A 13,408-nucleotide genomic window follows, 5' to 3' on the forward strand; every position below is an offset into this window, starting at 1 on the left:
TATTTTATGAATAACGGTAGTTGAAAAGATGGAATTGTTTTTTTTTTTAAATATGATAAATGAGAAGATAAGATAGGTGAAAAAATGGGACATGAATGAAAATAACAGCATTTATTTTTATATACATTAAGAATATTTATGGCCACTGTCTTCTTCCAAAAAAATTAGGAAAAATTAGTCATATAATATCAGTGCGTTGAATTTCATGCTTATATATATATATATATATATATATATATATGTATCAAAGTTATTGTTTGTAACCAGTCCATCAAGGCACTTTTGCATGCATGAAAAAGAGTTCACGATCTTGACGGCTATCTAACCAAGTCGCATGGTTGACAAAAAAAAAAAAAAAAAACCAAGTCGCATGTTGGCATGTGAAAAGAGAATATAAGAACCAAAAGTAGGAGGTAAAATTGTGTCTGTTGACTTTTGCTATATGTGTCTTGGTGTATTGTCCTGGGCCACCTGTAATTGTCCGCGTTCACCAGGTCAACCATTCACGCTTTCTTGACTAACTCCCAGCCCGAGAGCACCTTTTGAAGCTTTGGCACTTTATTCAGCTGGTCCTTAACATTAATTTGATTTGCAAATTGTGTTTTTTCATGATGGTTTTTATGAAGAGGTGTATATGATAGTTGAGAAGGGAAGAAATTGAGAGACTGAGTTCTATATATTTATTGCTAGGGGAAGGAGAGGAAATTGAGGACATATTGATTGATTGTTCATTTCATGTATGTGTAAGAGGGTGTTAAATTTCAGCGAGACGAACTACTACTAGCGAGACTGATATTATCTTTAAATACAAAGCTTAGTAGGTGTATAATTTTATCACAAAATGCACTACTTATTATATATTGTATTTATTTTATTAAGTTTCCAATGTGGGACTTTATATTCTTCAAAATAAGAAAATGAAGAAAATTTTCTTTTTAATTATTGACATATTGATTATTGAAGGGAAAGCAATGATATGAAATATATATAAGCTTGTTTAAGTTCAAAATTCTTATTCCCAATAAATAAAAAAAGAGTGTTAGTAAACGAACTCTAAAATAAAATGAGTATACCTTATGGGAGCATATATTTCATCGGCCAATAAGAAGACGACACATGAAAAAAGGAATATCCCTTAGGTCACTAGTAAAAAAAAACCCTTGCGCGACAAAAAATTATTCGTCGCTCAATGTCACTTTGCGTGACAAAACTAAATACTTCGTCACTCAAAGTCTTGTGCGACTAAACTTTGTGCGACGAAAAATAATTCGTCGCACAAAGTGACTTTGCGTGACAAATTTTTGTGCGATGACAATACTTCGTCGCCAAAGTCTTGCGCGACCAAACTTTGCTCGACAAACGTTTGCGCGATGACAATACATCGTCGCTCAAATTGACTTTGCGCGACGAAACAATAAACTTCGTTGCACAAAGTCTTTAGCAACGAAGTGTGTTTCGTCACGCAAAGTCTTTACAAAAATAAATAAAATAAAATAATTATTTTTTAAAATCTTTGCATGACGTCATCCAAACATTTTGTCACCTAAACCAATTTATTTTTGTTTTTTATTTTGTATGCATAACACTTAAGAAATTAAACGGTATATATATTTATTAAGTCGCTTTAAATTTATTATTTTAGTTCGGATCGGATTTTTGTTAGAAAAATATATTATTGTAGTTCAGATCGGTTTTTGTTAAAAAATATATATTTTAAATTGATGATCGAATTAGTTCATTGTATTCATATAGGGTCAAGGAGTGTAGCTATACAAAATCATCAAAATTGGAGTTAAAATAACCGTTAAATCGTGATTTTTCATTTATAATCGTCAAAAGTTTTGTCTCATTACTTGATCTTTGAATGTTTATCTTCTTCAATTTTTGGCATATATGATCTCAAAGTATAAACATACAAGTTTGAATGTTGTATTGTTGAAACTAGTTTCGTTGAATGCATATACCATCAAAACAATATATTCACCAACAATTAAGAGTTTATTTATACTTTCGTTAAATATAACATAAGATTTTGTGGTATCCACTAGTGTAAATATTTTAAATTGAAGATCTAATTTAGTCATTGTATTCATATATGGTCAAGGAGTGTAGCTGTAAAAAATCATCAAAATCGAAGTTAAAATAACCGTAAAATCATGATTTTTCATTTATAACTGTCGAAAAGTTTTTTTCCCATTACTTGATCTCTGAATGTTTATTTTTTCCGATTTTTGGCGTATATGATCTCGAAGTATAAACAAACAAGTTTGATGGTTGGATCGTTGAAACTAGTTTCGTTGAATGCGTATACCATCAAAACAATATAGTCACTAACAATTACGAGTTTATTTATACTTTCATTAAATATAACATAAGATTTTGTGGTATCCACTAATGTAAATATTTTAAATTGAAGATCAAATTCAGTCATTGTATTCATATAGGGTCAAGGAGTGTAGCTGTAAAAAATCATCAAAATCGGAGTTAATTTAACCGTTAAATCGTGATTTTTCATTTATAACCGTCGAATAGTTATGTCCCGTTACTTGATCTCCCAATGTTTATTTTTTTTGATTTTTGGCATATACTATCTCGAAGTATAAACAAACAAGTTTGACGGTTGGATCATTGAAACTAGTTTCATAGAATGTGTGTGCCATCAAAACAATATATTCACTAACAATTAAAAGTTTATTTATACTTTCGTTAAATATAACATAAGATTTTGTGGTATCCACTAGTGTAAATATTTTAAATTGAAGATCAAATTCAGTCATTGTATTCATATAGGGTCAAGGAGTGTAGCTGTAAAAAAATTATCAAAATCGGAATTAAAATAACCGTTAAATCGTGATTTTTCATTTATAACCATCGAAAAGTTTTGTCTCGTTACTAGATCTTTGAATGTTCGTTTTTTACGATTTTTGGGGTATACAATCTTGAAGTATAAACAAACAAGTTTGACGATTGGATCGTTGAAACTAGTTTCGTAGAATACGTATGCCATCAAAACAATATATTCACGAACAATTAAGAGTTTATTTATACTTTTGTTAAATATAACATAAGATTTTGTTGTATCTACTAGTGTAAATATTTTAAATTGAAGACCAAATTTAGTCATTGTATTCATATAGGGTCAAGGAGTGTAGCTGTAAAAAATCATCAAAATCGGAGTTAAAATAATCATTAAATCATGATCATCGAAAAGTTTGGTCCCATTACTAGATATCTGAATATTTGTTGTTTGCGATTTTTTGCGGTATACGATCTTGAAGTATATACAAACAAGTTTGACGGTTGGATTGTTGAATGGTGTGTGTGTGTATAATATATATACACAAAATTTAACATTTTTTAAACATTTTTTTCAGACTTTGCGCGACCAATTTTTTTCGTCATGCAAAACTTTGAGAGACCAATATTCGAATATTTTTCGTCGAGCAAAACTTTAAAAATTTGGGCGGGTACCAAAAATGGGACTTGGGAAAGTTAAAAATAAAATAAAATTTTAGACTTTGCGCTACCAATTTGTTTCGTCACACAAAACTTTGTGCGACTAATAGTCGAATATTTTTCGTCGCACAAAACTTTAAAAATTTGGACGGGTACCAAAAATGGCACGTGGGAAATATTTTTTTAGACTTTGCGCGACCAATTATTTTCATTGCGCAAAACTTTAAAATTTTGGGTGGGTAAAAAAATGAGACGTGGGAAAATTTTAATTTTTTAAAATTTCTTTTGGACTTTGCGCAACCAATATTTTTCGTCGAGCAAAACTTTGCACGACCAATAATCCAATAGTTTTTGTCGCACAAAGTGATATGGTTTTTAAAACCAAAATAACTCCACCATTTTCTCAATGTCTTTATCTACTCTTACCTCTCTCCTCTCTCTTTCTCTCTCCCCAAATCCCACCCTCTCTCATACTCACTCCTCTCACTTAATCTCTCATCTCTCTCTTCACTATCTCTCACTCTCACTCACTCTCTCATCTCTCTTTTCACTATCTGTCACTCTTACTCACTCTCTCATCTCTCTCTCTCTCTCTCTCTCTCTCTCTCTCTCTCACTATCTTCTCTAATTCTCTCACACTCACTTCTCCCTCTCATTCTCACTCATTCTCAATCTTGCCAAAAGGTATATTCTCTCCAAATTAATTTTTTTTTTCATTAATATGTGTTTTTGGAGTTAGTTTTGAGTTTGTGTGGGGTTTGGGGTTGAGTATAGGGTGAGGATTGAAGTTTGGGTTGGATTTGTGGTATAACAATTTTAGGGGAGATTATGCTTTTTTTTTTTTCTTTTTTTTTTGTTTTTTTGTTATTTGACCATATTTGTTTTTTTGTAGGGAACCATTGACACTTTGACGGCCAAAGTTGACGATTAGGACGCTATCGAAACATATCCTCCGCTACTACCACCACAATAGGCTTGGATTAGGATTTTATAATTGTACTTTGTTAATTTGTGAGTATATTTTGAATATTATATATTTATTTATTTATTGGATAATTTGATCACTATTTTTCATATGTAATTTTATTTTGAATATGTCAATTTAAATTAAAGTAATTAAAAAAAATCATACAATTAAATTAAATTTCAAAAGTCAAAATTCGAAAAAATTAATATTAAAACAAAAAGTCAAAAACCTTGCGCGACAAAATATTTCGTTGAGCAAACTATTAAATTAGTTTATTTTAATTAAAAAATTTTAAAACACAAAAAATATTTTGTCGCCCAAATATTTGCGCAACGTTATTATTCCTCGTGCAAAACTTTCAAAATTTGGGCGGGTACCAAAAATCGGATGTGGGATTTTTATTTTTATAATTTTTTTGCTTTTGCACGACCAATACTTTTCGTCGCGCAAAACTTTGAGCGACCAATACTTTTTCGTCGCGCAAAGTTTTGCGCAACCGATACTTTTTCGTTGTGCAAAACTGCAATAAGGTCTTGTCGCGCAAAACTTTGCACGACCAATATTTTTCGTCACTCAAGGTAGATTTAAGGTTTTTGCGCGATGAAAAATATTTTTCGTCACTCAAGGTAGATTTACGCGACATTAAGGTTTTTGCGCGATGACAAATATTTTTCATCGTGCAAACCCTTTATTCACGAGGTTTGCGCGATGGATCATGCGCGGCGAAATTTTACTTTGCGCAACAAACTTATTTCGTCGCGCAAAGTGTTTTTGGTAGTAGTGGGTCAAACTAATTATCCTAATTAATTCATATTTAATTAGGAAAATTATCTTTGATTTAAGATAGAAATATCTTCCTAAATCAAGGAACCAATCTCCACCAAATCTCTTGGAGTAATTTCTATCATTTTTTGGGGAAGAATAATCCTAACCAAATAAGGATTATTCTCCCAAAACCTTAGCACACAAAGAGGCTATAAATACATAGCCACACAAGACATTTGAGGTAACGCTTTCTCAACCGAAAAATCCCTCTCTGTCTCCTTGCTGTCACCACTCTCTCTCCCCTCTCTCCTACATGGCTAAGGCCACCTGGCAGTCCCATTGAGAGAAAACTCCCCATTTTAGCTATTGCCTTATTTTTTTTTCTCAAAGATCCAATTGAACTAACTTAGGCATAGAAGGGCCTTTAGCCAACATCTTCCGGGTGTGGTCTATTTACTCCTATTTATTTTGCATGAATTGAGGAAGAGTGAGATGGAAGCTCTAAGGGTGAAGAATCTACACGCGAATATTCTCCCTGAGAAATTTGCACAAACAAATTAGTGCTTTCATTGAGAGCACGAGTTATACTCAACGTGTGCTCTTGATCAAAGGAATCTGTTTCGTCTTTTTCATCGCTCAACCAAAGTCTTTTAAACAACCACGGCTGGAAGCAAGCGCACGAGAAGCAAGGCAGCACGACGGGCCCAAGCTATCCATCCCACAACCCCACGGTTGAGATGAATGCTCCGCCTCCTAGCACCGTGGGTGAGAGTACCGCACCAGTTGCTCCACCGCCTGTCCCTGTGGTCACGGATGCCACTACAGCCCATACCACGGTACCACTGCAAGTCGTTGTCACCATAGGCCTTGCGTTGCCTCAAGGCTCTGTAGAATAAACCACGGCTTAAGCTCATGGCCCCATGGCCACAATAACCTTGTAGCCTCACGGCCTCATGGTCGGAGTTGAAGACTCTCACCGCGGCACCACCACGATCCACGGTACCTTAATTAGCATCACTTCTATATATTCATCCGTGGTTCATGTGCTTCAAATGGTTATTGATGATAATCCCAATGATAATGCGGGTGAAGCAAATAAGTTAATGAGAGAAATACGTACTTTTGAATTTGTGTTTCACCTTTTCTGGATGAAAGCCATATTGGGACTCACAAATGATGTGTCACAAGAATTGCAAAGGAAAGATCAATAAATTGTGAATGCAATGGCTTTAGTGAAATCATCCAAGAAAAAGCTACATTGGATGAGGAATAATGGGTTCAATGCATTGGTTAATGAAGTATCTTCTTTTTGTGACAAACATCATATTGATGTTCCTAACATGGAAGAGGCATTTATACTTCTAGGGAGGTCAACGTGTAATGCTCCAATAAAGATAAATCATCATTATTATCGTGTGGAGCTCTTTATTTATGTCATTGATGAGCAAATTACGGAGTTAGATTATCGCTTTAATGAGGTAAATACTGAGTTGCTTATTTGTATGGCATGTTTGAGTCCGAAAGATTCATTTGTAGCTTTTGATAAACCAAATCTACTTCGTCTTGCTCAATTTTATCCTCAAGACTTTTCGGATGAGGATCGTTTGGCACTTGAAGATCAACTTGAGATTTATATTCATTATGTGTATTCGAGTAGTGATTTCTCTCAATTGGAAGGGATTGGTGATCTTGCAAAAAAAACAAAATGGTGGAGACAAGGATGCATCAAGTATTCAATTATGTGCATTTGCTTATTACAATGTCTTTAGTTTTACCAGTTGCAACTGCTTCATTGGAGAGGGCATTTTTCGTCATAATATTATTAAGGGTCCACTTTGGGACAAAATAGGAGATCAATGGTTGAGTGATAGCTTGATTGTTTATATTGAGAGAGATATTTTTGCTTGTATTTAAAATGAAGCTATAATGCTACGTTTTCAAAATATGAAACCTCATCGTGGACAATTGTAGCTTGTGATGTTGTTTCTGATATGAATTATGAATGAAAGTACTATGATTTCATTTTCAATATTTTTTTCCATCCTCAATTTTTATTGGGACTTTTATACTAAGACCCGCTGTGGTAAGATTCTTGACTCCGCCACTGTATAACAATAGTTTTATTTTTAACTTCACTTGGTTTTGTTTTGTTTTTTTTTTTTGTAACAACAACAACAAAAAATTGAAAGAAAAGGGGAACACGTATATATTAGTAGTTTTATTTTTACCAAGTTGCAGTATACACTTTCTCTCACTCAAAACAAAAGAAATAAAAATTCATGTCTTCTCCTTCTTAAACTCTTATTTTCTACTAAGTAATAATCATTACCAATCTATCGCTTTCCCTTTTTTTTTTTTTTTTTTAAATCCTTTGATTTTATTTTTTCCAGTATCAAAGATTTCAAAAACACTAATTCCTAAATTCCTAAAAGACTAAGGAAAAAAGAAATATCATAAAGGGCACTCAAAACCAAATAATCAAAAAAATCTCAATTTAAATTTAATTGTATATCTAGATTTCAATCTACATGACTTGTCTCATCATGCTGATTCTACATGACTTCACACGCACACACACACACACACACACACATAATTATACTATATACAAGTCTTGATATAGTAATGAGCACTGAAAGGAAAACCTAGTCTTTATACTGAACATACTGGTATTTAAGTTTCTCAAACTGAAATGTCAAAATTTTTATAAATTTGATTTGTGATTTGCATGCTAATTGATGATTATTTTTTACTTAAAAAATAAAATTATTGTATGTCACAATGTAAGTTTGTGTTAGATTATGTGAGAGCCTCAGCTTAAGTTTTTCACAAAGACCTCAAAATCTCAAATCCGACTCTGGTTTACAAAACAGTGTGGTAATCGCGCTGGGGGTACTCATAGTTGGGGCCTCATTAGTCCAGTGTGGCTGTTTAATTTGTTAGCTATTGATGCAAACGTTACTTTTCGTATTTTAATAAAATCTTCCACATTTGGCCAAAAAAAAAGTAATAAATTATTTGCACACTTTTCTCTCTTTTTTCCTAAAGAACAACACATAGTTAAAACACCAGGCATTGAGTTCTATGTAGTACATATAGCATCTGATTCACTAATCCATTAGAAAAAAAAAAAAATTATTCTTCTTCCCCTTGTCTTGGAATGAGAATTTAGTTCTCAGTTGGAGACTTGATGTGCATGCGTGTGTACTCCATCAGCCATCACATGGAGTCGAGAATATTAATAAATCTTGTTCTTGTTCAAAGAAAAAAAGAAGACGTATTGAACCCTAAATATTATCTTATGTGCATTTGATAACCATTTCGTTTTCAGCTGAAAATATGTTTGATAACAATATTTTCATTTTCTGTATTTGAAAAAATGAAAACTAGTTTTCAAAATCACCATTTTTTATAATAAAAAACAACTTTAAAGTGTTTTTAGTTTTCATTTTTTCACACTAATTTTTCATTCATCAATTTGACATAACCACATATGCATTGCACTCTAGTTTCAAAACTAGGTATTGGGACCTCCTTACTTGGACCCTGCCGCTCCACTGTTGTGTTTGGCAATGGACCAATTCCTAGTCTCGGGACCTCCAAATTCAAAATTCACAAAAATTCATCCTAACTTCAAATAATTAACGAAAAATGATACAAAATCTTTGTAACATGAACTTTCATTTTATAACCTCAAATGCACAATTTGACCTCAAGAAAAAGTTTCACTTCCAAGTTCCACATAAAATTGAAAACATAAATTAATTACCAAATAACTTTTAAATAGTTTTCAGTTTTTCTTTTATTTTGAAAACTTGAATAGTTACCAAACAAAGTTTATGTTTGAAGTTTTATAAAAGTGAAAACTGAAACTTGAAAATTGCAAACTAAAAACTGAAAATAATATTACTAGCTAGCTATGACCAATATCACAGATACAATGACTTAACGACTCATTTAGGTACTCTGGCTGTAGGCCACACTTCAATAACTTTTCAATATTATTAAATCAATAAATTTAGTAACTAGTTGGTCAAATACAAAAATATGGTAAAATTATGATAAGGCTTTTTCTCCTTATGGATGAAATATATAAAATTATGATATGTTTCATCTGATTTAAATAGGGATTCTTGTGAAGATAGAAGTCTTGCACACTAAGTAGTCCTAGTTGCCAAGAAAAGTTAGATTTATGTTCAAGTTAGGGTTTTGTCAAGTATGTAAGCAAGTCAGAAGAATAGTTGAGGATCTCTACGTACACAATTGATTTCAAACAAATTTCAACAAATCCCATCGATCACACAATTTCCAAACAATAATGTTTTGCTTTTGTTCTTGAGATTTCAAGTTGACAACTCCTGCAAGTTTCATCCATCTTTCTTGAAGATTGTTATGCACAACTTTGCATGTGTATAATTTCTGGGTGATGTTTAATCCCAATCGTGATTCTTGATAGTTTTGGTGATTCCAGAATGTCCTAATAGTCAACCCTTCGGCCCAATCCTAGTCATTTAATTTACTTTATTTTGTTTTTATTTTGTTTTCCAATGGTATTGTTATTTTCATTGTTATAACCATTTGAAATTTGATAATTTGCTTCTAGTTTTGATCATGTTGTTTCATTCCAGATTCAGTCTGACTCCCTTGATTTTGTTTGCGTTGGATAAATATTAAAGTTCTTATCTCTTTTTTTTGCCAGAAAATATTAAAGTGCTTACCAATGAAGGCATAAAAACAATGAATCTGGTTACTTGAGGTGCAAGTTCCATTTTTATTTATCTCTTTCGAGTGCTAGCAGATTTCGGGTAAATAGATAGGGACCAAATTGTTACATCCCTAAAATAAAAGGTAGAATATATATCCTATGCGGAGGACCGCACTTTATATATATTTTGGTGTACTTCATGATTGTTCATACACAGCCAATCCCTCTGCGTTTAGTCGGAAAAATGGAGAACAAGAAACTTGAGAAAAGGCCAACCACTAAAGGTAAATATATGACGAGTGAATACTCCAACTCTCTTGATTTAGGAAAGTAGCAGCCTTGCACTTCTGAGCTGCTAAAAGCAAAGATCAAGAACACAAACACCGACGCAAACGCATGAATAAAGTCTTTTGGTTTGACGCGCAACTTCTTCAACTCCTGCCGAATGTCCTCGTTTTTATCAATCTCGTGATCGTCATCGTTCAAAACACGAAGACCCTCGGATGTGGCGACGCCGTAATAAACTTTGCCTTCCCATGGCAGGCTATCAGTGAAGGATGACACAAAACATATGACAGAACAAGCTAGTATGACAAGTGCCACAAGGTACTTGTTGAACGTGTGGCATCGGCCGTTGTAGGAAATAGAAGGTGTGAGGGCTTGGAAGGCAAGAACTGTGCCAGTGGGTAAAAGGTTTGCAAGGTTTCCTGCAGTACTTAATTTTTGGTTCTTATTAATCTTCATTTTATCAACAGCTGGGTTTGACTGTGTTGTAGCATTAAGTTGCTGTTTCTGATCATCAGATGGTGCAGGGAGATCATGGTTTTGGTTTTCTGGCTTTGGTGGTGGTGGGTTTGGTGATGGTGTTAAGGAGTTTATGTGTAGCAAAATTGGCTTAACTACCTTGAGGTTTAAAATACCTTCATGCTGTGGTGGCGCTCTTGATGATTGTCCAATTTGCAACACAAACTGTTCAGGATTTGTTGCCATGGGGTTTGCTGGTGGTGGTGTTGATGATGAATTTGCTAGTTCTGAACCCAGCTCCGTGCTCGAGGAGCGCTGAAGGTGCGGTAGTGGTGGATGTATCTGCAGAACAAGAGGATGATCAGCCATGGGTTGAGTTTGATGGGTTTAATTGCTACTTGGAGGTATTTGTATAAATTAATTGATGGATTTGGAGAATTGCATGGGAATGAATTGTGTGGGATATGATTTTAAGCTACACGTTGTGTATAAGTATATAGAGGCTACATAAAGTAAATTGAGAGAGAGAGAGAGAGAGAGAGAGAGAGAGAGAGATGGGAGGGAATATTGTATGAGAACTATTTTTGTTTTTTTCTTCTTCTAATTTCCGTAATTTGTTTTGTTAAAAAAGAAAAAAAAATCTGCCACAAAAGATTATTTATTTGGTTTATATGATATATCATTATACTGGCGGGGCACCAAGTAGTTGGAAATGAAAGATCTCTTAGCTTGAGAAATCCGAATGCATATCTCTTAAGCTAGTGGCAAAGTTATTCTCAGTAGTGTTCACTGTAATTTATTCCCACCTCAGAAAAGAAGCAAGTTTCCAACTTAGAGAAGTATCAACAACAACTTTATAAAATTGGCATAAAGTTACTGTAGACTGTAGTTAAAGATATATATATATATATTGATAGGAGCATATTTATGCGACTTTGCAATCTTATTTCTTTGCATTTACTTAGTTAATTTTGTTATAAAATGATTTGGAATATGTACGAATATTGAGCTGCACGTAAAGTAGATGAGACACAGCATTTAACGAGGTTCGGCTATGCCTACGTCCTCGGAGAGCAGCAGCAGTAACTTTTCACTATATAAAATAATATGGCTACAACTTTAGTGTTTACAACATGTGTGGCTCACTGAATTTTCTCTCTAGGAGAATTTCTCTCTGCTCTCTCTTTCCTCTTTCTTCCTTCTCTTCCTCTTGTCTCTTTCCTTTTCTCTCTTTCCTCTTCTCTCTTTCCTCTTCTCTCTTTTCCTTCTTTCTTTCCTCTCTTCTCTTTCCTCTCTTTGTTTCTTTTCGTTTCCCTTTCTCTTCTTTTCTCTTTTCCCTTCTTTCTTTCCTCTCTTTGTCTTCTCTTCTATCTTTCTCTTGGTCACACTGCAAAGGCAAGATAATGCCTTATTTATAGGCAGAGAAAATGATGCCCGTGAGTGTGCATGTGATAAGCTTCCAAAATATTTTGCTTAATTTCTTTGTGGGCCCCATACATGTGGGCTCCACATGTTTATTCTTTACAACACTCCCCCTTGGAGACCACATGTCCCTAGATTGGTTGCCTCATTAAAACCTTGCTTGGAGGATACCTAGTAAGGTAGAGAACTGATGGAAGGAAGAAAGAAGAGTACAACAATTTGTATAGCATACTTCTGGATGCTCCCCCTGATTAAACTTTCTTTCTTGGCCTTGTATTTTATCAAATTAGAAAACAAAAACCATGGTTCAGAAAAATTAAATCTGCAATCAAACATTCACAGAGAAAGAAAGAAGGGTTTTGGATCCTTATATAGACGACGGTATATTACGACTGACGTCGTGTGAACATCAATACCACGACGTTATATAAATATTTCGTCGTGTATAGTTAATTATCACGTCGTTTATAGTTAATTATTTCGTCGTTGTTTAATTACCTTGGTTTTAAACATTTATTACGTCTGAGATTATTTCATTGCGTCGTTTAAAATCATATCATACGTCGTATTTTATTAATAACTGTCGTTTGTGTTCTTAATCTTTTCCTGAAATATTTTCACTTGCAGTTTTGTCTGTAAAAATAGTTTCTCACCAAGACCAAAATAAGGATTCTGGCTCCAAGAAAAATGGAGGTAAGGACCTTGGAATGGTACCTCCTCAAGTGAAGCCTTCGAAGAAGATGAAGTTTGCTTCATCATCTGCTGAGACAGAACGAACCAGCACGACAACAATCTCTGATGATTCAAAGTCTGGTCGAGGTATGAGCACAATGCCTCGTGTTGTGAAGAGAAAACTTCAGAAACTGAGGCCAATTGTTGAGTACAATAAAAGGGGGAAAGGAATTGGCCAAGCACATAGTGAGATGCAGTCCTACATTGGTGTGTTGGCACGCTCCAGAGTTCCACTTGTGGACATGAAATGGGCTCAAATCCCTAAGGATATAAAGGAGCAGATTTGGGAAGCAGTTGACCTTGCTTTTGTGGTAGGTCAAGGGGGCAAGAGCTCTGTATTAGCTTCTGCTGCCAAGAAATGGAAGGATTTCAAGTCTACACTAACGAGGCAATATATCCTTCCATACACCAATGACAGGGAGAGATTAAGCCAACCCCCTGAAACATATAAATTCATAGAGAAAGCACAATGGGATGCCTTTGTAGCTTCAAGGTTATCCAAAGATTTTGAGTTTGTGCATTCTCAACATGCACAGATTAGGGAGAAACTCGAGTACAATCATCAATTGTCTCGAAAAGGATATGCTGGTTTGGAGGATCAATTGGAGGAAACCATG

At 34.1% G+C, this 13,408-nt stretch overlaps 1 protein-coding gene across 1 annotated transcript; it reads right to left on the reverse strand.

Annotated features, from left to right (window-relative positions):
- Positions 10,101–11,006, reverse strand: LOC18790237. The gene has a single exon (XM_020555408.1). It carries the CDS (start codon positions 11,004–11,006, stop codon positions 10,101–10,103), a length of 906 nt encoding a protein of 301 aa, XP_020410997.1.

This window comes from Prunus persica, chromosome G1, assembly GCF_000346465.2.
Source record: "Prunus persica cultivar Lovell chromosome G1, Prunus_persica_NCBIv2, whole genome shotgun sequence".
NCBI classification, from domain to species: Eukaryota; Viridiplantae; Streptophyta; class Magnoliopsida; order Rosales; family Rosaceae; genus Prunus; species Prunus persica.

Coding starts and splice junctions, on each gene's coding strand:
- LOC18790237 (XM_020555408.1), bottom strand. CDS start 11,006: ATGGCTGATCATCCTCTTGTTCTGCAGATACATCCACCACTACCGCAC.